Source organism: Pelodiscus sinensis, chromosome 5 (assembly GCF_049634645.1).
Source record: "Pelodiscus sinensis isolate JC-2024 chromosome 5, ASM4963464v1, whole genome shotgun sequence".
In the NCBI taxonomy this organism is placed as follows: domain Eukaryota; kingdom Metazoa; phylum Chordata; order Testudines; family Trionychidae; genus Pelodiscus; species Pelodiscus sinensis.
In genome coordinates, this window is record NC_134715.1 from 109,887,884 (window position 1) to 109,913,711 (window position 25,828).

The 25,828-nt window shown below is 40.4% G+C and overlaps 2 protein-coding genes across 7 annotated transcripts in view; one reads left to right on the forward strand and one right to left on the reverse strand.

The window, feature by feature from the left end:
* Nucleotides 1-25,828, reverse strand: part of ZNF518B (zinc finger protein 518B) — a 52,234-nt gene that overhangs the window by 16,906 nt on the left and 9,500 nt on the right. For 2 of the 6 annotated variants that reach the window (XM_014576096.3, XM_075930730.1), the window contains exon 3: nucleotides 24,817-24,859. In XM_014576096.3, the coding sequence (XP_014431582.1) occupies nucleotides 24,817-24,859 (43 nt within the window). The other 4 variants (XM_075930731.1, XM_006128177.4, XM_006128179.4 and 1 more) reach the window with 3 other exon arrangements.
* Nucleotides 1,032-22,169, forward strand: LOC142829499 (cytokine-dependent hematopoietic cell linker-like). The gene is made up of 7 exons (XM_075929178.1): nucleotides 1,032-1,077; nucleotides 4,884-4,959; nucleotides 7,337-7,377; nucleotides 10,297-10,430; nucleotides 14,655-14,732; nucleotides 18,051-18,206; nucleotides 21,487-22,169. Exons 1-7 carry the CDS (start codon nucleotides 1,032-1,034, stop codon nucleotides 21,619-21,621), a joined length of 666 nt encoding a protein of 221 aa, XP_075785293.1. The 3' UTR covers nucleotides 21,622-22,169.

Genomic DNA, 25,828 nt, shown 5'->3' on the forward strand with positions numbered 1-25,828 from the left:
AAATTCTATGGATGGTTCAAATCCATATAGAAAAGTTATTATTCTTTACTGTAAAAACTATAAAATTTAGTAATTTCTACATTATGCTGCTACATTTCTATGAACTTACAATTTATATGGTTTTTCCATAAAGAAAATACATTTTAAATATAATTTGTTGTTCATTTTCAGAACATTCAGTTGTCCTATGACTAACTAACTAGACACCTGTCTAATAATGATCTTTTTTAACATGGGGAAAATGAGATACAATTGCAGCTCATACTGCCCTGGAAGCATTTGCAGACTTCTACTCTAAAATTGCCCCCTCCCACAGAGTCTTGGAATTCCCCATTATCCCAATTTGCAAAATAAACTTCCTTATTAACCTTATCAGATAAGAATGATGTCATTTCAATGCTTGATTGTTCAATCATCAACTTTTTATAATGTTTAAATATAGAAATTTGGCTAGAAATAATCATGAATATAAATTTCAGTATGAGAGCTGAAATTTTCAACTTCCAATCAAGACAAAAATTCCTTGAGAATATCCTGTCTAGAATTTTGCTATTCGATCCTCTACTACTGATATACAACAGGAAGGTGAGCAAATAAAATAAACACAGGTTTACACACAAACACACATCCATCACTGCCAATGTTTAAATCAAGATCATATGTTTTTCTAAAAGATCTGCTCTAGTTCAAACAAGAATCCAGGAAGTTCTGTGGCCTCTGTTATGCAAAAGGCCAGACTCACTACATGATTGCAATTGTCCTTTATGGCCTTATAATCAATGAATCTCTAAGTACGAAGTTCATCACATGGATAAATTCAGGTTGTGTAGTCTAATCCAGCTCTGTTGAAGTCAGTGAGAAGACTTCCATTATTTCAATGGGCTTTGGATCACTGCCTACCTAAGTCAATTTGAAATATTGCTCCAGATCTTGCTCTCATTGAAGAAATGGCAAAATCCTACAATCACTTCATTTAATAGAGGATCATTGGATCAAATTCATGGTTGATGTGGCTCCAATGCAGTTGCACCATGCATGTATCTGACTCGTCAAGTATTATATTTGGCCCAAGTCAAGGTATTAAATCACTTTTGCTAAATCATATCTATCCTGTGGTAACAAGCAAACAAATATAAAAATAGTATATTATTCTCATTGAAAGCTTTCAATATTCACTATCTATTGTTTTCCTCATTCTATGCAGGCTCCTGGAAAAGGAGGAGGTTAGTACTTAGTACATTGCAGATTCCCTGTTTTTATATTCTTACTATAAGAGCAAAGTATTTTGGGCCAAATTTTCAGATAATATAACTGGTATCACTTTTTTTAATTCAGTATTGGGCTCCAGAAGAAAAAGGTCTGGTCTTATATTCTGATTACTTCTTTTAGAATAATGATGACCAAAATTTCAGAGGGGACGAGACATAAAAGAAGTATACTATTAAACTCCAGTCTTTATGTATGCAACAGCTGAAAAGAGAGATGTTTAGAATACCTACTAAGCAATGGAAAGCTTATCTTTACAAGGAATTTAAACTAGAACTGGCTAAATCTGTATAAAAACCAGTATCACACTTATTTCTCATGTAAATCAAATGTAAGGCTTGGATTTCTGAAGGAGCCAAAGGTCAGATTTTCAAAGACATTTAGCTTTTGTCTACATTAAGGAGTTATTTCAAAATAAAAAGCTAAGTGTCCACACTTCCAAGCCCATTATTTCAGTATAACAGGCTGGTTATTTCAAAATGTGTACTCCTGCTTTCCTAGGGGAATAAGCGTATTTTGAAATAGTTATTTGCGGAATTATTATTTTGAATTTAGTTATTTCTAAATAATTTCCTAGTGTAGACATGACCTTAGATGCCTAAAGATGCAGAAGGGTACATAATAGGATTTGCAGATGTGCCTAGGCAACTACAGGCAGTCCCCGACTTACGCGGATCCGACTCACATCGGATCCGCAGATACGAACAGGGCTGCCCCAGAGTACACGGACTGCGGGACCTCACGGTCCTGCCGCCCGTGTACTCTGGGGCTTTCTCTGCGTCTCCCTGGTCTGCAGACCAGGAAGACGCAGAGCAAAGCCGCGGAGGGGCTCGGGCAGCCCAGGGGCACCTGGGCTGCCCGAGCCCCCCCCCCCCCCCCCCCCCGCGGCTTTGCAAAGCCGCGGGGAAGCCGGCAGTGGAGCAGTCCCGGCGCACCTGGGCTGCCTCGCTGCCCGAGCCGCCCCCCCCCCCCCGCGGCTTTGCAAAGCTGCGGGGGGGCTCGGGCAGCGGGGCACCCCAGGCGCGCCTGGGCTGCTCCACTGCCAGCTTCCCCGAGACTTTGCAAAGCCACGGGGGAAGCCGGCAGCAGGACAGCCCAGACGCCCCGCGGCTGTCCCGCTGCCGGCGTCCTCAGAGGCTTTGCTCCCAGTCTCCCTGGTCTGCTGGTCTCCAGCAGACCAGGGAGACTAGGAGCAAAGCCGCGGAGGACCCAGGCGGCGGGACCGCGGTGCGTCTCGGTCCGCCGCCCGTGTCTTCCTGGTCTGCTGGGGTGGGGGGGGCGCAGCTATTAAGCACTCCCCCCCCCAGCAGACTGGGCTTTTCTCCGGACGCCTGTGGCAGAGTATCTGGGGTGCTGCCGGTTGGTCCCGCAGCGCCGCTCTGGGCGCTACTGGTCCAACCCAGGAGCACCCCAGCTGCTCTGGTCCTGATTCTGCCGCTGCTGGTCAGTTTCAGCAGCGGCTGAATCAGGACGCCTGGGGCAGAGCAGATGGGGTGCTGCTGGGTTGGTCCAGTAGTGCCGAGGAGCGGCGCTACTGGAGCAACCCAGCAGCACCCCAGCTGCTCTGCCCCAAGCGTCCTGATTTAGCCACTGCTGAAACTGACCAGCGCTGACTACAGGAAGCCCCAGGCAGAGTTGCTCTGCCCCGGGCTTCCTGGAATCAGCTGCTGATCAGTTTCAGCAGCAGCTGACTTGGGGACGCTTGGGGTTCTTAAGTTGATTCTGTATGTAAGTCAGAACTGGCGGTCAGTTTCAGCAGCGGCTGAATCTGGACGCCAGTTCCGACTTACATACAGATTCAACTTAAGAACAAACCTACAGTCCCTATCTTGTACGTAACCCGGGGACTGCCTGTAAAACTTATCTGGATTCCCTCTCATTTAGGATGCTTTGAAATTCCTTCCTAAAAAGCATAAATATGTCAAAGTAACAAAGTAACATTATTAATTTCCTGCCATTTTCGCCATGATATGACCAAGCTCCAGACTTCTGAGGGCCTGATTGTGTTCACTTTGGTCAATGGCTTAATTCTCATTGACTACAATAGAAAACAATATTGGTCCCATTAACATGAGGACTAATTCTACCCATCTATTAAAGGAAAAGAAGGATCTTTTGCATTCTTCTAGAAAGCATTCTGCTTTAGTTTTATATTATTCCATGTTCAGTATCAGGAAAGCTTGTGAGGCCAAATGTTATCTTGTAGAATATACACCACATGACATTCAATCTGGCATAAATTATTCCCACTGACATCGATAGTTTAGCCCATTTATGTCATGTCTGATTTTGGCCCATTAGCTTTTTTACAGAATCACTTTGCAATATACATGAATATAGATTAATTTCCTGCTTTCTATTACTGTGATTAGGTACATTCTTATTTGCATTTATAGGCAGTCCCCGGGTTACGTACAAGATAGGGACTGCAGGTTTGTTCTTAAGTTGAAACTGTATGTAAGTCGGAACTGGCATCAGCCGCTGCTGAAACTGATCAGTTTCAACAGCCGCTGAATCTGGACACCAGTTCCACTTACATACAGATTCAAGGTAAGAACACCAGGCGTCTCCAAGTCAGCTGCTGCTGAAACTGATCAGCAGCTGATTCCAGGAAGCCGAGGGCAGAGCAACTCTGCCTCGGGCTTCCTGTAGTCAGCCGCTGGTCAGTTTCAGCAGTGGCTGACTTTGGGACGCCTGGGGCAGAGCAGCTCGGGTGCTGCTGGCTTGGTCCAGTAGCGCGGCCGCTCCTCGGAGCTACTGGACCAACCCAGCAGCACCCCATCTGCTCTGCCCCAGGCGTCCTGATGAAACTGATCAGCAGCTGAATCAGGACGCCTGGGGCAGAGCAGCTGGGGTGCTGCCGGGTTGGTCCAGTAGCGCCAAGGAGCAGTGCTGCGGGACCAACCGGCAGTGCCCCACCTGCTCTACCACAGGCCCCCGGCTTTGCTCCACATCTCCCTGGTCTGCTGGGGGGGCACTAGCTGCTTCCCCCCCCCCCCCCCCCCCCAGCAGACCAGGGAGACGTGGAGCAAAGCTGCGGAGGACCCGGGCCGAACCGTGGCGCTTCCAGATCAGCTGAAAGCAGCGCGGGTCCGGCCCCGGGTGCTCCGCCGCTTTGTTCAGCGTCTCCCTGATCTGCAGACCAGGGAGACGCTGAGCAGAGCAGCGGAGCACCCGGCCGGACCCGCGCTGCTTCCAGCTGATCTGGAAGCGGCCGCGGGTCCGGCCCCCGGTGCTCTGCCGCTTTGTTCAGCGTCTCCCTGGTCTGCAGACCAGGGAGACGCTGAGCAGAGCAGCGGAGCACCCGGCCGGACCCGCGCTGCTTCCAGCTGATCTGGAAGCTGCCGCGGGTCTGGCCCCCGGTGCTCCGCCGCTTTGCTCCAGTCTCCCTGGTCTGCTGGCTCCGCCAGCAGACCAGGGAGATGGGGAGCAGCTTTTCTCACCCCGGAGAAGGCGGGCAGCGGGACCAGGCATCCCGCTGCTCTAGTTCTCCGGGGCAAGAAATCCCCGTTCGTAACTGCGGATCCGACATCAGTCGGATCCGCGTAACTCGGGGATTGCCTGTAGTGCTGTGCAATTTACATGTAAAAAGGAATAATATGTTCTTATTTATTAAGTTCCAGATTTCAGGAAGGAATTGGAATCATCTTTCCAAGCACGGCAGCAAAAATCAAAATATAATCCTGCATCCAGGTAGGAATATAGGAATTGCATGGGCTTATACTGGGTGCTTCAGAAGAAGTCAAAACTCCTGCACCTGGAAGACTGCACAGTTCAATGCCATGATAGTGCTCATTTTCTACTATCATTTAGTAATTGTACCCTTGTTATTTTTAATAATAAGAACAGACACTTTATTGGCCTTCTCTAGATCACTCACTGTTACTCCCCAATAGCCTCTAGTTTCCCCACTGCCTCCCTGAGGTCAGTGATAATTTTTCACCATTCTAAATCTCATAAACAACAAAAATGACTAAAGGACTTGAAAACATGGCCTATGAGGAAAGATTAAAATATGGGTTTGTTTAGTCTGGAAAAGAGAAGAGTGATGTGGTACATGGTAACAGTCTTTAAGTACATAAAATTTTGAAAAGAGGATGATAAACTGTTCTTACCTACTGAAGACAAAACAATTAATAAGTGGTTTAAACTGTAGCCAGCAAGATTTAGGCTAGACATGGGAGAAAACTTCCTTACTGTAAGGATAGTTAATCACTGGAACAAGTTACCGAAGTTGATTATGGAATCAGCACCCAGCTCAGGCCTATGTAACATCCTTGGGACCATATAGGTAGTGTATATTTTGTGTGAATATAGCCCACATAGCACATAGAAAGCAGGTCACAATGGTAAATAGGTAGTGAACCATTGATCAGATAACACTTAGTTCTGCCTTAGTGCAGGGAACAGATCTAGATGACCTATCAAAATCCTTCCAGTCCTACATTTCTATGATGCTATATTATTACAAAATTTAAAATATGATACAAACCCAATGGAAAGGATCCAATTAAACAGACTTTGCATGAGGCCCTGTTGCCTACCAATTATACTGCAGGATTGTTCCCTACAGTATAATTTTTATTGCTTTGGTTAATTTGTTTTTTATTAAATAATTCTGAAGCTTCAGAATTTATTTTTGGCATTTATTTTTGAGCAGTCTGTCTCTGTCTCTCAGGGTGCATCTATACAGCACCCTAAACTTGAAATAAGATACGTACTTTCAAAATAGCTTATTTTGAAATTTGGCACCAAATTTCAAAATAACACACTATTTTGAGCCATCCTTTATCCCTTGTGCAGTAAGGTTTATTGGAATGGCGAAATAGCAAGCCCGTTAGTTCGAAAATATTTTGAAATAACGGGCAGCTTGTGTATCCCAAAATAACCGTGCAGAGTAGACATACCCTACTACATAGCATACAATAATTGTCATAAACAAATCATGTCAAACCAGTGCAATAGCTTTAATTGCCATAGTAGCAAGACTTGTTGATGGGAGGCAAGTAATAGATATGATATCTTGATTTTAATAACATTTTTTACCCCATTTCATAAACTGACTAGGGAAATGTAACCTAGACGGAGCTGATATAAAGTGGGTACATAACTGGTTAAAAAAACATTCCTAGAGGGTAATCCTCAGTGGTTGAGTCAACCAGATACAGAATGACAGTCCATAGAAATTGTCCCGGATCCTGTTCTGTGCAATGTCTAGATAAATGTGATTTAAATAAACGGCAGAGAGAGCACACTTGCAAAGTTTAAGGATATCAAGCTAGGAGGGGTTACCAGGTTTTTGGAGGATACGATCAAAATTAAAAATGATTGGGACAAACTAGAGAAATGGTCTGAAGTAAATAGGAGGAAATTCAATATAAAAAAAAATGCAAAGTACTCGCTTAGAAAGAAACAGTCAATTGCACACATACAAAATGGGAAATGACTGCCTAAAAGAGTTCTGCAGAAAGTGGATCATAAGTTACGTATGAGTCAACACTGTAACACTTTAACCAAAAAAGCAAACATCATTCTGGGATGTATCACCAAGAGTGTTGTAAGCAAGACACAAAACTTAATTCTTCTGCTCTACTTGACGCTGAGAAGGAGCGGTCACACTCTTCACCCTCTCCTAAGGCCATTCCTGCCAGGGTCAACCTTAGGAAAAATGGCAGCCTGGACAAACTTGTATTTGGGTACATTGGCCCCTGCTGCCTTCTCTCCTGAGGTCTCTCCTGACCTCCACCTTTCCCAATTGCCCCTGGCCCCACTGCCTCTTCTGATCCCTTAATCCCCTCTTCGACCCCAGTTCTGAATGCCACAGTGCAGAAAAGATATGGAAAAAGCCAACCCTTAACACTATTTCCCTCTGTGGTCATTAGAGCTTAAGCTAGAATTTTTTTCATGCTACGTTCATCCCACGTTTTCCTTCTCTTCGTTATTCTGATCCAAATTCATCCCTGATGAAACTCAAAGGAGTTTACACTTTTCATATTTTTCTCTTTGCATTTATCATAATTAATAGCAGATTCAGCATTTATACTTAACATTATTTACCACTTTCTTCTAGCCCTCCTTGTATTTCAAGTACTAAAAGTTTTCAAGGCTCAGGTAAGAATCCTAAGATTCCACACAAAACCAACTCCCTGTAAAACTGGAATGGATAAGTCCTAGTGTCACAATATGTATCTGCACAAACACTTCTATGATGAACTGGAAAATAGTTGCATTAATTTTGATCAATATGTGCCTATGTGTCTGTTTATGATGAGTTACTTGCTATGCAGTTAGATCAAAAGGGGTTATTAGAGGAAAAACTGACATACGAATCCTTGGGGAAACATTAGGAAAGCTGTTTGTTTGGGAATACCCCTTACACAGTTCTGTGTAGGTTAAAAATAATTTATTCTTTCCCAGGCTAGGCTCAGGCCTACCAAAAGGAAGCCATGCAGATAAACTTACTGAGGCTGTCCAGGGACCATCAGTGAGATGACAGTCATACAAGGCAACACTCAAAGATAGAGAGAGCTTGTTGACAACAATACAGTCCACTTCTCCTAGTCACAAATGGATTAGCTGGGCTGAGAGGAATTTACAGATACTTTTAGGGAATCATAGAATCATAGGACTGGAAGGGACCTTGAGAGGTCATCGAGTCCAGCCCCCCGCCCTCAAGGCAGGACCAAGCTCCATCTACACCATCCCTGACAGATGTCTATCTAACCTGTTCTTAAATATCTCCAGAGAGGGAGATTCCACCACCTCCCTTGGCAATTTATTCCAATATTTGACCACCCTGACAGTTAGGAATTTTTTCCTAATGTCCAATCTAAACCTCCCTTGCTGCACTTTAAGCCCATTACTCCTTGTCCTGTCCTCAGAAACCAAGAGGAACAAATTTTCTCCTTCCTCCTTGTGACACCCTTTTAGATATTTGAAAGATTAAAGTATAGGTAAGGAGAAATGTGCACACAGAACTTATTTATTGTAACCTGTGGGATCCAAGTACAAATCATGTTTTGTTTTGAAGCTGGTTTTGAGTCATTAATCAGCTACTCTCTCCAGCTTCTAAAGGAAAAGGTCAAACTCATTTGTGCCTGTCAAGCTAGCATGGCTTGGGAACAGAGAGGCCGCATCATTTGAATGAGTAGCACAAAGTCAGGTGTGTCACCTGAGGGGTATTCATGAGAAGGATAGTGGTCTAGAGTGTGGCTGGCCCAAAACCCAGGAGAGTTTGTTTAGTTCTATTCATTTTGTCTGCATCTTTCTGGTTCTGATGACCAGCACTGAATGCAGACGATTTAGATACTCACATTTTGCATCAGTGAAGAGCAGTCTCTTCATAGTCACACAGAACTTTTTTTCAAGGATTTTGGGAGGTATTTTTTGGTCAAAAACCAAAATTTTCTTGTGGGAAATAATAAATGAAACTAAAAGTTTTCAGAAAATAATATTTTAATACTAGTTCTATTGTTATATTTAAATCAATCAGAATCTCAATTTTAAAAAATATTACTCATGACTGCAACAGCATTTCCAGGCTGTTGCACCACAGTGCCACACAAAGCGGCGGACTTTACACTGATTTTATGCCCGACTTGTCGTAGAGCATATGAAATCTTGCTTAGAAGGCTGCCTTTCCCTCCTCCCCCAGAAAGCAGCAATTACTTCTGCACCTACAATTAACTGTGGATGCAAATGACAGAGTTTTGGCATTTTATTTGCAGCTACAAAGTAGATGTGTAGACATAACCAGAATTTGACATACAAAATTGATTGCAGATACAAAATTAGAAGCTTAGTTCCAGACCTTTAAAGCATTTGGCTCAGAGCCTTCATTTAGAAACTGATCCAACGCCCAGTGAAGACAATAGAAGATTTCTGACTGATTTCAATGGGCATTGTTTAAGGTCTTTAAAAATAAATTTAATACTGTTAGAAACTAGAAATGTGGTACATACGTGCCAGAAAGATGCATTAATACTAAGCACTTGAAAACTATTACTTTTCTTTTAAATAGCTTATTTTCAAGATTGGGTATCTTCATTATTATACCCTGCAATATGGTTAGAACAATAAAAAAAGATAGACATATAGATAAAACAATGAAATACAATTACCTAAAAAGAGCAGGCCCGTGTGACAGACAGAAAAGATAGACGATTTAGATACTCACATTTTGCATATCCTGTCTTATTACCATTTTTGTAACCTTTTCTAAAACAAACAAAATCTTGTTACATAAGTGACATGCTTATGGCACATTTTAAATAGTTCCAATAATCCTCTTTTACTCTGATATTATATATACACATTAGCTGCTGACTGAGTAGAGAAAAGTAGATATGTATGATTGCTTTCCACACCTCCAGCCGAGCGATGAATAGTGGATATCACTTCTCTGAACTCTGACTACAGGGCCTGAGCCAAAGTCCATCGACTTCATTGAGCAGACCCACATTTAGTAGAGCAACAGAGCTTTTGAACAATTAGAGATTCCTCTGAATGGGTGGACATATGTGGCATCCCCAAATGGTGGGATTGTGAGTGGCTCTAATGTACCCCAGACCAGGCACTGCTAAGCCTACAAACATAGATCCATGGAAATTAAATGGTATAAAATACAGTGAAAGGTTTTGTTTCCCTTATAGCACAGAGCTAACCATAAATATTTTCTGCTGAATATTTTTACCATGGAGTTCTTAGAGACTCTGTTGTAAATAAACTGTAAACAAGCCATATACATTTAATATTTGCAAGTGATATTTATTGTGCATCAACCTTGAATGAAAAAAAAAGCATCATTGGAAAAAATCAGTAATTAATTAAATGCCTGAGTCTGAAATCAGTGGAGTTATTTCCATATAACACAGATTAGAATTGGGCCCCTTTATTTTTAGTTGTAACCATTGCAAATAATAAACAGTACGCTTAAAAGGTATTTTCAATAAGGCACATATACTGGCAAAATTAGTTGATTGTCAAAGTACAGAATAACATGGTTTCTCTCTCATTAATTTATGTTCATAGGATCCAGACTAAACATAAAAAATGGATCAACTGAAGGATCATCCTCTCCACAAAAGCAGAATCCTTCTGAATGTAGATCACAACATATATATGTAAATCTGCAAACACAACATCCTACAAAACCTTTTGAAAAGGTAAACAACCCTCAGATACATTAAAGAATCAATTTCTTACTGAAGATATGTAGTAGAAATAGTACATATTATTTGTATTACCATGGATCCCAGTTATGGACAGTGGCACTTCTGATGGTTGTAACAAACACACAAAAATATATTATCATTAATATATTATCATTGTATATTCTGAATGTGAACACACTGGTGTATCCACAACAGTTGTATACTAACTCTATATATTTAGGCACCCAAGAAACTGTGGGTGATTAGGGCAATGCTGCTTATAGTGACTCAAGCATGATTATTAACCTCAGGGCAGACTGCTAAGAATCGGGGAATACACCACAAATAGATTGTGAATTCTATATTTAGATTTCACCAAGCAATAATCAAGTATAAACTCAAGTGTTATAACAGCCTAAATATAGAGTCACAGAGCATCTTCTCAGGTACTAAAAATGCGTTTGTAACAGATGGCTTATACCAAGAATCGCAGCAATATTCAGGTTACTCTCAGTCCCAAAGAATGAGTCATTTACCCCAGACCAGTAACAAACCCACACTAAAAACAATGTTTGTAGCCAATCCTATAATAAATTATGGATGTTAAAAAGCAGGTAATTGGCTAAACATTTAATTACTGAAAATATCATGGGTACATGATTACCCACACCACACATGCAGCCCAGGGTGGCAGCTGGTGCATGTCGGGAGCCAGCTCCCAGCGCATACCGGTTTCCGCTGCTGCTGCCTCTGATACAGCAACGAGGGGCAGCAGCCAGCTTACCAGGAGCCCGTGCACGCTGGGAGAAGGCTATTAAGCCAGCTCCTGACACACACCAACTCCTGGGGAGCTAGCTTTGATATAAATGCCACCCTGTGCTGCTACCATTGGCTCCCAAGGAATGAGACAGGAGCTAGCGTGTAACCATGAACGTTAACCAATAAACCCAGACTTTTCAGTTAACCGTTCACACTTTCACATCCCTATAATAAACTATATCAAAATCAATTAAATAGCAGAAGAAAATAAGTTATTTTTACAACATTACAGCAGGAAAACATAAAAGACTAACTTATTGCATAGCTAAGTTTCCAAAGGCAATTGAAACTTCTATAATAAGCAAGCTCTATTTCAGGAGTTTTCAACCTTTTTCCTTCTGAGGTCATCAGAACATTCTATGAAAATTCCAAGATCCACCCATGCCACAACTGATTTTTCAGTATATTTTGTAGATTAAAAGTTGTATTAATTTGATAGCTATACAGTTAAACACACAAAGATGTATAATTTAAAAAACTAAAAGAAAGGTACATTCAAAACTAATTTTTTTTAACTTATGCAAGCCTAGTCAACACTAGAGCAGGCAGGTCAACATAAGGTATGCAATTCCAGGGAATCTTAAGCCGAGCTGTGGCAGCATCCACACAGCAGGAGGCCAACAGGAGCACACAGTTTCCCCTACTCCTCACAGAACGAGGAGTACTGGATGCCAGCAGGGGCTGCTCTCATCATTCCCTAAACTGAATGCTAAAAGAGTGACCTCTAGAGCGTTGATCTTCTCACTAGTGTAGACATGTCCTCAGTGTAAGCCCAGCAGAGCTTGGCCTACAACTTTGGCCCTGCGCAGCAAGACTCAGACTTTGGTTCTGGGCAGACCTGTTTCCCAGATCCCCTGAAACTTGTTGAGGGCACACAGAGCCCCATTGAGAACCACAATTCTGTGTTGTCATTTAGGGCTAACCCAGGATAAGCAGCTGGGGATCTCTTGCTTATGCCTAAAAAACCTTGCCCCCTCTCCTCAGAGTCTAAGCAGTGCAAAGCTACAGTTACTGCTTAGGGGGTTTTATCGCCTTTTCTCTTTTTTTCATGAGTTGCAAACTCAGTTGACGAGAGGAAACCATTTGCATGAGATCTTCACAGGGAAGGAGAGGGCACAGCAAGTCCTTTGTGCTCTTTAACATTCCAAAATAGACCATCAAGTGTTGATGGATTTTTCCTGTTGTGCAAGATATAACACCTTGGCTGTGTCTACATTTACGCGATCTTGCACAAAAGCAGCTGCTTTGCGCAAAAACTTCCTGCCTGTCTACACTGGCCATGAGTTCTTGCACAAGTACACTGAAGTTCTAATGTATGAAATTAGTGCTTCTTGCACAAGAACTCTGGTGCTCCCGCTCAGGAATAAGCCCTCTTGCACAACTGTTCTTGCACAAGAGGCCAGTGTAGACAGGCAACATGAATTTCTTGAGCAAGAAAGCCCTATGGTTAAAATGGCCATCAGAGCTTTCTTGCGCAAGAGAGCATCCACACTGGCATGGATGCTCTTGCGCAAAAGCACATGCCAGTGTAAATGCTCTCTTCTGGAAGAGTTTTTGCACAAGAACTCTTCCGCAAGATCATGCCAATGTAGACATAGCCCTTTTGTTGAAGATCAGCACTTCACGCTTGCTTTGGTTTCTCTTCTGCCTGGTGATCTACATAGTAACAGAGGTTCACAATACAACCACTTAAATATTACCTTACAAAATAGGTTACAGATTGAAGAAGTGAGATTAATTCATGGAGCAACTCACAAGCATTTAATAATCTAAACCAGTGATCACCAACCAGTAGATCAGGATCTACCGGTAGATCTTGGAGCCTATGACAGGTGATCTTGACTGGTTTGGCCAGGAAACTATCAAGCGTTAGCACTTCAGTTGCACTCCTCCCACTGTCCTGCTGCTTCTGCTTTCTGCCTTGGAGCTGACCCCTCCCTACCCTCCAGGAGCCTCCTGCTTGCTGTGCAGGGCGTGGGAGGGAAACGGGGGGGCACTGATGTCAGGGTGTTTCCCCTGGCCCCACTCCTGTACCACATATCTCCATACAGAGAGAAGGGAATGGAGTTTGGCAATGCAAATCTCTCTCTCTCTTTCTCACACACACACACACACACACACACACACACACACGTGTGTGTTCCTGTCACTCACAAACACACACTGTCCTTCACTCTCATCTCCCAACCCAACCCAACCCACAAATGTGGGTTCTTGTTTTTGCTTCTTTTACTGCTTTCAAATTGTATTAGTTTTGGGTTTTGACTGGTCTGTGTAATTTTCATTTCATAATTTTCATTTCTCTCTTACGCTTAAATGTAATTCTTTGAGTAGTGAGTTCTAAAATGCCTAACCAGTCATGGCTGGAGTAATTATCCCTGTGGTAACTGCTGCTCCTGGAAATGGCTGGTATGTCCCTGCAGCCACTGAAAAAGGCAGAGCAGGGGATCTGTATATGCTGTCCTTGCCTGCAGACACCACTCCTGCAGCTCCCATTGATTGATAATGGGGAACCATGGTCAGTAGAAGCTGTGGGTTCCGTGCCTGTAGATGAGGGGCACCACATGGTGCCATTGCTGTACATGCCAGCTGCTCTGAGGAGTAGTGAAGGACCAGGGCAGTAGTAGGCCTGCCTTAACTCCACTGCTCCACCACCCAGAAGCCATCTCCATTAAATGGTGTACCCTGTACCCGTCCCATCCCTGAACCTGCTCCTGTACTCAATCTCCTGCTCCAGACATGAGTCCCCCTGCACCCTAACTCCTTCCTAGAGCTTGCACCCTGAAACCTCTCCTGGACCCCAATCCCCCACCCTGACCCCCTTGGCCCAAGACCAGAGCCTGCACCCTAACCACCTACCTCAGCCTACTGAAAGTGAGTGAGGATGGAAGGATGAAGGGGAATGCAGGGAGAAGCGGGAGACCTCAGAGAAGGGGTGGTGCAAGCCCTCGAAGAAGGGGAGGGAAGCAAGTGGGAAATGGGTATTTGGGTTTGAGGTAGATCTTATATTGCAATTACATTGAAAAAGTGATCTTGTGGTTTAAAAGGTTGGAGACTACTGATCTAAACATATTCTTACTACTGATTTTAACAATACTAATACAGAGATGAGCCAAACAATTCCAGACACATATTTGTCAGCACTCAACTGTGACAGCAGACTTTGGCATCTGACTTGTCAGTGTCACAATCAGTAACTCTGAAAATCAGACCAATTGTGGATTTATCATACCTTGCTTAAGCACAGATTTTTACAAAAGGTTTATTTGAATATAATTATACTAGTAGGTAATTATTATCATCATCACTTGTGTGAATACAATTGTCCTTCAAATGCAAATTGTATCTATTTCATTAGCTTTTGCTTCTGCAAATGACTTCATTTCTATATACTAAGCATAACATCTCACATTTCAGGATTTAAATAAATATGACTGGTATATCAGAGAATTTGATCGTCAGAAAGCAGAAGAGGCTTTGCTACAGAAGAGCACTGTAAGTATCACTAATCTTTAAAGCAATGGCTATGTCTACACTACATGCTTCTTGCACAAGAAGCATTGTGCACAAGAGTTTTTGTGCAAAAACTTCTTGCGCAAGAGCACGTCCACATTGCAAAAGCGATGTGCTTTTACACAAAAGCATCCACTCTGCATGGACACTCTTGCACAAGAAAGCTCTGCTGGCCATTCACAGAATGCCATCAGATCAACTGTGCTTTTTCCCATAGGGGTTTCTTGTTCAAGAAATCTCTCTGGAGCATCCACACTTGCCCTTTTGCGCAAGAACTCTTGCACAAAAGGGAGTTATGCCTCATAAAAGGAGGGGGGAAAAAAGGAAAACACACCTCTGTACTGCCATTTTACTCTTGATTTCCTTGCACAAAAGCGCATTTGAGGTGTGGACGCTCCCTGGGTTTTTGCACAAAAACCTTGTAGTGTATATAGCCAATGGGTTTAATTCTGAGGGTACGTCTACACTAGCTTGTTAGTTCAAGCTAGGTAGGGTAATTAGGGCAAGCGGAGTTGCAAATGAAACCCGGGATTTAAATATCCCAGGCTTCATTTGCATGTTCCCAGGCGCTGCCATTTTAAAATCCCCTAGTCCAAACTCCGTACCCACGGCATGGAGTAGGTAGTTCGAATTAAAGATCCTAATTCGAACTACCATTACTCCTCATTCCACAAGAATTAGGATCTTTAATTTGAACTACCTACTCCGTGCTGCGTGTAGCCGTGGGCATGGAGTTTGGACTAAAGGGGATTTAAAAATGGCGGCACCCGGGAATATGCAAATGAAGCCCAGGATATTTAAAATTTGTCTCTCACCAACAGAAGTTGGTCAAATAAAAGATCCTCTTTCACATTTTCTTTCTCCAACCATGCTAGATCACAGCAGAATCAATACTGTGCTATTGCTTGCTAAATAAATAACATCCTAAAATCAGCCTCATTTATAGTTAAATATTGCAGATTGGTTTCTTGTTAAATAAGCAAATTAAGGAATTTACAACATTGTTCAGGTCATTTTTTTCACATTTTTAAACCAAGGTAAGTGGGAGACATTCTCGTTTCCCCAGAGGGCTCAATTTTCCCCAAAGAACTTTCAATCAGCATGAAGCAGCCTAGAAGAGCTGAAGGCTTTTACACTGGTATATTTGACAGCACTGAACCTTACTGGCCATCCTCACAATGGTAGGCTTGGAAAACAAAAACAAAACAAAACAAAACAAAAAAAGAGAGATTTTTGTTTGAGTACAGCAGAGTGGTAGAAAAAGAAAAGCAGATAACAAAAGCATGTCATTAGTCACAACCAGACTGCAGGAGATCTCACCAGAACATGGCTTTCCAGTATTGTAAATTGGATCACAGCCAAAACTACTCTTTCTGTTGGGAAGGATAACTTCAGCAAAGAAGAGCTACATTTGTGGATTGTACTTATCGGAATATTTCAGTCTTCGATATAAAAAGTACATTATTCAAAGTATTTATTCCTGCTGTCGTGAGAGGGAAAGGTACACACGATTTTCTATTAGTGGAAAGTCAAATAGGGGTTGGGCACCTAACTCCCTTAGCCACCTGCAAATATCCCACCTCATACTCATCCTAAGACATTAAGACTCCAGCACAAAAAGAGAGTCCTGTTTTGTCTTTTAATGTTCTCGTGGTGAGGGCTAAAGAAAGCTTCCATTAATATAGAGATATATTTTCAAAATCCATTTCAGTGTATGTCCTCCAATAATAAAAGAGCCCTCTTTCTTCACTTCTTTATTCTCTCTCGGGTTAATTTTGACACCAAAAAAGCATTTTATCTTGCACCATAGAGGACATGGAGAGTTTTGCTGTTGACCTCAATAAGTGCAGGTTAAGACCCATAAAGATTAATAACCTTTCTTAAATAGGAAAAATGAAGTTCAGGTTACCTGGTACACATAATTGTTATGTAGTCTGACTAATAAATACTAAGGCATTGCTGAAGTATTTTATTAAAGGTATTAGCTTAATTGATCAAGCAAGCAGTATCTCAAAACAAATTGTGTGATATCTAGGCTTACTATAAGTACCTACTTAGCAACATACATTTATATTTTTTCTTACCATACTTTCAGTGTGGTCACTACACTTGGTGAAGTATAAAAATATTGCACACATAAAATAAGTTGCAAATAATCCACACTCAGGACTAATGCTCTATTCCAGAAATAAAATATGTGAAATGGTAATTGTCAATAAGGACGCACTTTATTTTCCCTGCTAGACCACTTTTATTGTGAGGGTGAGTAATCCCATGGCTAATTAAATGCAAAACTGAGTGAATTCTTAATAGAGTGCTACTATTATTTATATGACAGTATAACACAAAATGTTACAGGCACTTTCCAATCAATCACTAAAGGAAGTGCTCCTGCCCTGAAAACCCAAGAATCTGAGGCCATTATTTTGCAAACGCTTAGGCTTATGATTCACTTTATGTATGTGAACAACCTTCTTGACTTCACTGGAACTGTTAATGTCCCTGAAGCACTTGTTCACATTTATGCACATGAAGTCCTTTTGACAAAAAAGGGCAACACAAGTGTGCAGTGTTAAGTTTGTGTACGTAGAAATGGAGCCTACATAATTTTCTGCGCAATTCTATTTTTAGAATTAAGTCTGGTAGATATTTGCACATTTAAAAGATATTACAAATGCAGCTACAGTAATTCAATGTGAAAATTCAAATTTTGAAATGTACATCTTTCTACAAATAAATTAAGAGGTTCTATATATAACATACAGAATATGTGGCTGTGTCATGGATTCTATTATAGATAGTCCATGTCATTCCTTTCCTATACTGTACATTCAGGTGCAGCTGAGGTGCATGAACCAAAACTTTATTATTAGATACAATACCTTTGATATCATACTCCTACCACCTCCTATCTTCTTACTCTTCTTTCTTCACATTCAATATTTTCTTTTTAGCATCAATTTTTTCAACATCATAATCTGAAAAAGGTACTTCCATGTTAAAACATTCTATTGGACAATATACATTGCCTTATATTTCTCACTATTTTGTATATACAATTATATTTAAATGAAATTCATTACTTAAATCTCTTAACTTCATTAATAAGTCTGTTAAAGTGTCAGAAGACACCCTTTAACAAATACAGCATGTTACAAAATATATTTTGATTATAGTAATTCATTGTATAGTTCACACGTTAAATAATCCTGTGAAATTTACTCAAAACCTCTGGGCTGTTTATGTGAATACATTACTAGAATGTACAGGTATAACTAATGTTATACATTTGTCATGCAGGATGAGACATTCTTGGTCAGAGATTGTTCAACAAATTCAAGTGATGAACCATATGTTTTAGTCATATATTATGGAAACAAGATATACAATATTAAAATACGTTTTCTGGAAGACAGCCAGCAGTATGCATTGGGAACAGGGCTCAGAGGAGACAATGTGAGTGAAATACCATCTGATATTCTACTTTATTGTTTACCTGTTGCCCTTAACAGCTCTAAATACTATAGGGAATTAATTATAAAACACCTAGAATAAAAAAGACTAACTTGTTAGGTGTTTCATTAAAAGTTTCACTTCAAAATCTTAATTTCAAATATGTCAGCATTTCAAGCAATTGCTAAGTCACAGGAATAATATAAGGCCTCATTTTACATGCTCAAATTCCCATTTAAAGCTAGCAGGAATTTTGCCTGAGTAAGAACAGTTCTGGCCTATACAGATTTGAAATGACACACACAATTTTCTTTGAATATTTTTTCCATTTTTTAATTTATGCCCCTGACAGCACTCCTAAGTTCTGAAGGCAGATTCCCTTCAGTGAAGGCAGGTTTAGCAATGAGGGAGGGTCCCCAGCTCAGGTACAATGAGTTAGATTTGGAAGTAGGTGGTTAGAATAATTTAATAATCACAGTGTAGATTCCAGCTGTTAACTTCAGCTGTTAAAGGGGCCATCTACACCAAGAATACAGATGTTCTATCCCTTAGATTCAAAGGGCTCATCCACAAGTTGTTGCTGGAGTCTACTAATATTGACTGTGACATGCTCTGAAATACTGTTTGTCAGCTCTGAGCCTGCTAGACCTTTTCCTGGAATCACAGTAAGATCGAGAAATAGAGATGCTGTTTCCATCTCACTAAGAGAGGGAGATACATTCAAGCTTGTCTGACTCTTCAAGTGTTGCGGCTTCTTGGAACTTCTTGCCACGAAGGGCTCCTTGCATATTACCTCTGCTCTCTCACAAGGGAGAAGGGACTGGTCTTCACTTGACATTGTGACCAGACTTTGCCTAAGTTTCCAAACCTTTTATTTAAAAAAACCATGCACAGTCACTCCTTGTGAATATTTAAGTGAAATCAATAAACTGAGCATCACATTTTTGGATGACTCTCTTCCAAGCAACACCACCGAAGTGGAGGCTGGTGAATGACATCTTGCCATTCACAAGATGCACAGCTGAGATTGTTTTAATGGAGTCAGTCAAAATAAAAAAGGCTCCAAAACAGAAGACAGAACTCTCTCATAAATGGAATGAAACTGACAGTTCAGGACACATACAATGGCACAGAATGCTGCCAAGTTTCAGACATTTCACACTTGGGGGGAGAGGGGGAAGAGATGAGGGGAGATCTTTATGGTCTTATAAATGCAAATAACTTTGAGGGGGGAAAAGTGTCTTACAATGATGCGATAATAGTAGAAGGGCAGATACACCAACTTTGCATCTCAGCAGATGGGAAGGACCCAAAAGTCAGAATTTGTAAGTAGGTTCTAATTTGTCCAAAGGACACATTCACACCCTAGACATCAGATCTGCACCAAAAGTACTCAGATTACAATGCTGTTTTATTTTCAAAAATAAGCATCTTAATTGTATCTCTCAGTTCTTATTGTAATACTGGTTGGTTTCAGCTGAGAAAAATCTACAACTACGAGAACTGGCTTAAATCCTCCATTATTTTAATATTGACGGTATGAGTGAGTGTGTGTGTGTGTGTGTGTGTGTGTGTGTGTGTGTGTGTGTGTGTGTGTGTGTGTGTGTGTAAGAAAATAACTTTCACAGAAATCAAACAATAGAGATTAGCTAATGTCTCCTGCTGAACAGAGTTTCTGTGCAGTGTTGGGAAACTCCAGAGAAGAGACAATTCCAAGAGAAGCATTTATTTCTTTCACACCAGCACCTAGAGAACGGATTCACTGAACAGGGTAGGGGTGTAGGTACAGTGAAGGATCACAGGCACCATGTACCATTCATCAGAGCTGCCTCTGCATGTTAGATGGAATAAATCTGCTCTCTCGGTTATTCTCTTCTCAGGTTGTCTCAAAGGGTAAACAATTGATGAGGCTTCAACAATTAGAGTAAAATGGCAGTTTGCAATTTCCCTATCTGCTTAAATGCTTTTCAAAAGTATAGGAGGTATTTAGCAACGATTAATACACTTAAAAATTAGGTGAATTTCATCTTTGCATGTAGGAGACAAAGAAAAATATAGCTACAGTCCATGTATTCAAGACCTGTACTTTGCCACTCTCTCTCCAATGTATTATCTTCACTTACTTAAAGATGGAAATATTTTCTGCAGCATACTTCCACTTCTGGATTAATTTTTTCCTATTTTTTAAACTTAATTTGTTTAATCCAGCTACTTTTTTCTGTTTTTTTATTTTTCCTATACAGATTGCTAATGATTGTAGATTTTATCATCTTTTTTTTCCATACTTTTCTTTGGGAAGCTTTCTGAAAATTAACTGCTTGACTTAAGTATCTAGCCAAGGACAAATTTAGGTCTTACTCTCTTTATGAAAAAGAAAAACTGTAGTAACTGAAGTCTGAATTAATCCTAAAAAATAGTTACCTCTCTATCTGCAGCATGGTGACCAACAGCATTAGTCTAAAACCTCAGACATTTAGACTGGTACAAAGCCATAACTTAATGAACACATGTAAGAGAAAAATACACCAAATTTAAAATAAATGTTGCTACATTTTGCTGGCAATTAAGGCACAGCTGTACAGGTTTACATGCATATTTTATATATTAAATTGAACTCCCTGAGGACCCGATCATACAACGAGCTAAGCATCTTCTGGGAGCTACTAAGCACTCTCAAATCTCATTAAAGTTAATGAGGGTGGGAGATGACCGCACAAATATATTCCCAACTGGTTAGGTTTTTTTTTTTTAAGGTATGTTTTAATCTTACTTTCCTCAAAACACCTGGTAGGAAAATGCTGTTAAAAAGCCAGGAGCTCAATATATTCACTGGAAGAAGTGAATTTCAGTAAAGACTAGGAAGCATATTATATAACAGTTCAAGCAGCCTGCCCTGAATGTTTTGTTTTTTTTAGGTTTTAGATTAAGAGACATCAGCATTTAAAAGTTATTTTAATCCCTTATGGGCAATGCCACACTTTAAAATACATACACACACACACAGACACAGACAGCTGTTTGCTGGATTTTAGCTTGATTTCAAGAGTTTAAAATCCTCTGCTCCTCTTCCCCCCCCCCCCAAAAAATACTTTGTCTCAATATAATATGAAGCATAGAAAACTACAGTCCACAGGAAGCACAAACGGGATGAAATGGATGGTAGTATGTGGAGTAGAGCTAGGGAGGGGAGTTATTTCTTATATGTGGGTCACTGCTTTGATTCTTCATTTCAGAAATTAAGAACTTTCAGAATTTACATGTTCAATTGTTTAATGTTTTACAGAAGTTTGATTCTGTGCAAGAAATTATTGACTTCTATACACGTGCTCCCATTACACTTATTGATGGAAAGGATAAGTCTGGAATCCAGAGAGAAAAATGCTACCTAAGACATCCTTTCAAATGGAACAGAAGATGATTCTTACCCTGAATGATTTCAATCTGTATAAACATGAAAATAAGAACACTTTAATATTTAAAATCTGTACAGACATTTGAGTACAATATGACTGAGTACAATATGAACACAATGAAGAATTCTAATTCTAGGGAAACTTGTATAAAATGTGATTTCTCATCTATGAAATACATAATTTAAATCATGCTCAGAAGAGAACAATTTAATCGTAACCTCTAAATATAAAACTTCAAATCAAGGGTATTCTTGCAAGTGCAAATAAATGTCATAGTACAGCTACACTAAAAGGTATGAACAGCAGCTAACTTCTCAGCAATATTTTCCCTGTTTTGCTCAGAAGTGATTTTTTTTATTACAAAAACTTCTTCATTCTTGAAAAATCTCTAGGAACACAAAATAAAATCATGAAACAAAAGCAATGTAATATATTAGAATTGCATTACAAAATATCCTGCATTTTAAATTAGAAAAGTTGCACCTAACTTGGCACTTATTATTTAAGAGCTTCACTATTGGTGCAGACTATCCGGGGGGGGGGGGGGGGGGAAGGGGGGGTAAACAAACATCATTAAATCACTTAGAATCTTTCAAAACATTTCAACTATCACTGGGATCACACCTTAGGTCTCCATGACAGTAGTCCTACTATTAGTAATGATTAACAGCAATCATTCTTTGAAAACAGTCTTGCATTTCATTCCCAATTCTTCACTCCTTTATGCAGGCAAGATTACTCATGCAATTAAGTTTGCATGAGATATTAATTCAATGGTACTGAGAAGATTTTATAGTTATTAGAGGCAATAGAGAATGTTCTGGCTCCTTTCAGATACGCACAAACATTTTTAAAAAAAACCTGTTTGTACAATGTAGTACATAGTATTCTAGCAGACTTACCCAGCGCTGCTCGGGGTCTTTCAAGGCAGGGGGCTGGTGGTGTAGGGTGTGCAGGAGGCTGAGGGCGAGGTAGGGCATTGAAGAGGGGCTCAGGACGGGTGTCCCATCTAGCATGGGCCTTTTCTCCCCCCTCAGTCCTCTCCCGGCCTCCAGGGATGTTTTCTCCTGTCCCCTCCCCAAGCTCCTCCTCCTGCCAGGGGCCTCTTTTCTCTCCCACAAATCTCCCCTCCCCCAGCCACCGGGGCCCTTTTTCTCCTCCCTGTCCAGCGCTGTGGCCAAGACCCAGGAGAGGGGAAATGGTTTGGAGTAAGGGGCTACTTACCTGGCGTGCTGGCAGTCAAGATAGAGAAACACCAGCCCTGCTGGCCATTCCCTTGGTGTTCTGGCTGCCCCCAGTGGACACACTGCAGGATAGCTCTCACCTGTGGGCTCTCTGTCCCCAGTGGCCACTCTCATATCAGATCCCTCCAAACAGCAGCCCCTCCCTTTGCATGTTATGGAAAACTGTCATTTTCCCAGGGCTTCCAGTTGTCTTGGGACAACCAAACCCTGACCTTGCTTTAAGTTAGAAGATAAAGCTGCATACCAAACTTGGTGACCCTACCTCTAACCATTTAGTGGAAGTTTTTGAACAGATTCTCACACACACACACACACACACACACACACACACACACACACACACACACACACACACACAAAAAGAGAGAAAGATAACAATATTGCTAGAGATTTATAAAGTTTCTGTAGTTTACATTTAGCTCTACTGTATTGAGCAAACGTTGCTTCTATTCCTCAGACCATCAGTGTTTCTCTCAAGCATGTTTCCCACTAGATTGGTTAAATGATTAAAATATACGAGAAAAGAGAATCAGTCATGGGTCCTTTAAGAAATCAGGAACAAAAAACAGTATCGTGTCTGGCAGGACGCAGGGAAAAATTGTTAGAGAGACCAAATAACTAATTTCTACTGGGTTCATCAAGGTGGAGCTCTACTCTGAGAATCAGAAAGACATAACCAGCTATCAGACAGTTCAATTCCCATAAGCATACTTGAGCATACTCTGTTAAACGAAGCTCAGCAGGGGAGTGATTCTGGGTCACACTCAGTAACTCAAGCCACACTATTGAAGTTCCAGAAGGAAACCTAACCACATACATCAAAAAAAAATTAGATATACACCCTTCTGGACAGAGTTTGGATGTCCTTGGCAAGAGAAAAAGGCATGAAATCTTACTTCACATTTTTATAGCCACCACACAATTCAATTCACTAAAAAAGAATCATGTTAAAAGAACACTTCTATTTTGTAAATTTAATGCAGGGAGAACAATTACACACAGATAAACAATTTAGATACAAAGACTTTTCCTTGTTTACTAAAATAGGCAGAGACAAAAACATTAGAAAACCCATCTACAATTTGTTTATAACCCTGTGTGCAGCACTATTTTTAACATTACAAGGTTGATTAAAGATATTCATTTTGTCAATGATATATACCTTAGACAAGTAGAAGATTCAAAAGTATTTTCTTAACAGCTTCTGCAGAACTAAAGTGGACAAACATCTAGCTGGGTTGATGTGCATGAGAAGAAAATTTGGCCAGATGTGGTTTTTCATATGTTGTTAGTTTCAGGGTATTTATTTTAATCTGATATGCCAGAATTTAGAAATGAAACCTATTTTCACAATTTAAAACTGAGACAAGATTATGATGTTTGGCTTCAAAGAACAAAGTGAAAAAATCTCTACTGTACTTATTTAAAAAAATATAAATTCTTGTTTCAATATAAAATAAGAACTGTAATTTAATTACTGAAAAAACAGAGATAATACAAAATTTACTCTGTAGAACAATTTAGCCTTTCACTACAATACAAAAAAATTGCAAAGTAATATAGAATCTCATTTCTGAAAGCACCAAATACCTCAAAGATTTTAATATTGTATTGCAAAATGATCTGACAGAAAAGTTTCACATAACTGTTTTTGTACATTAGATCTAAGTCATAAAATGTGCTTTATAGTTTCAAAGTATTTATATTTCAATTCAGATATAGTGCATACATTATCAAAACCATATTTAATTTTCTAACATATAGAAAGAACAAAAAATACTTCCAAACTAGTAGGTTTTTGTTCTTTGTGGTTTCGGGGGGGGGGGGGGGGGGGTTGGTTTTGTTTTGTTTTTTTAACAAAATGTGTTAACAGTGAAAAACAATTAGGATCTACAGGCATTTATACAAAGTTCAAAGGTATACTATCTCCAGCATCCAATTATTGATTTTTTTTACCTGTAGAAATGTGACTGCAAATATGTGCTTCATTCATCACTTGCTGTAAATGAAATTTAAAAAAAAATGGCTTACAATTTGTGACAAAATAACCAAGAAAATTCTATACATAAACAGTGGCCAATTATTAAACTTCATTGTCATCCATCCTCCTTACCCCTAAAAAGTCACCTTCATTCAGCAAGGCACTTAGCACATGAATCATCTTACTAAACTAAATGGAATCCATCAATGAAAGTATGCACATGCTTAAGCTTGTGCTTATTATTGTTAAGTAGCTTGCTGAATTGAGGTATTCACATGCAGATTCTAGCATGCAAATTCTTCCACTTTAGGATGTCAAAAAAAAGATTATACTCAAAATGTGGATAGTACTGGCAACATAGAGGTCTACAGCATAATCTCTCTCTTTCAAAACAGCAATTTGCTTCTCCAGCTAGTTCTTCCTAGCTAAGCACTACAGTGTCAGATTGGCTGAGGTCCTGGTCAAAGGCTCTCTCCTGAAAGTGTACAATTCTAATGAGATTACACACAGCACTGATCATTGCACTCTACAGAAGTCATTGCTGTGGTCAGGTCCTAACTCGTTCAATTAGAGTACAATCCATCAGAATCATGTCATGCCAGGAGCAAAGGAACCAGGCCTCACCCCCCGAACTCTAAATTCTAAGCCGAGCTCCTGCTTGCTCGCACAGCATAAAGGAGATGTATGTAGTCACTTGTGTCTTCTTCCCCCTCTCACATCTGTGTGGCACAAGACACAACTTAGCCTTTGATATGTACTACACAGAATTAACCTTTCACTGTCAATCCTCATAGTGGGTCTAATTTCACCAATTCCTCATTTACACTAGTGTAGCTCACTGAAGTCAATGGAGTTACTTCTGTTCCAAAAAATAGGAATTTAATATTTCAGTACTAGGGTTGCCTCCCTCCCCCCAATATAGCATTTTTAAATTACTACTAACTTAAGATGCACATTATTTTGTTCACGGAGGAGTCAAAGATACAC

Bases quoted from the DNA above. Each gene is read 5' to 3' on its own strand.
- LOC142829499 (XM_075929178.1), top strand. From the start codon at position 1,032: ATGCATGTATCTGACTCGTCAAGTATTATATTTGGCCCAAGTCAAG. The intron at 10,431-14,654 runs GTAAACAACCCT...CTCACATTTCAG, and splicing joins CTACAAAACCTTTTGAAAAG to GATTTAAATAAATATGACTG. The intron at 18,207-21,486 runs GTGAGTGAAATA...AATGTTTTACAG, and splicing joins CAGGGCTCAGAGGAGACAAT to AAGTTTGATTCTGTGCAAGA.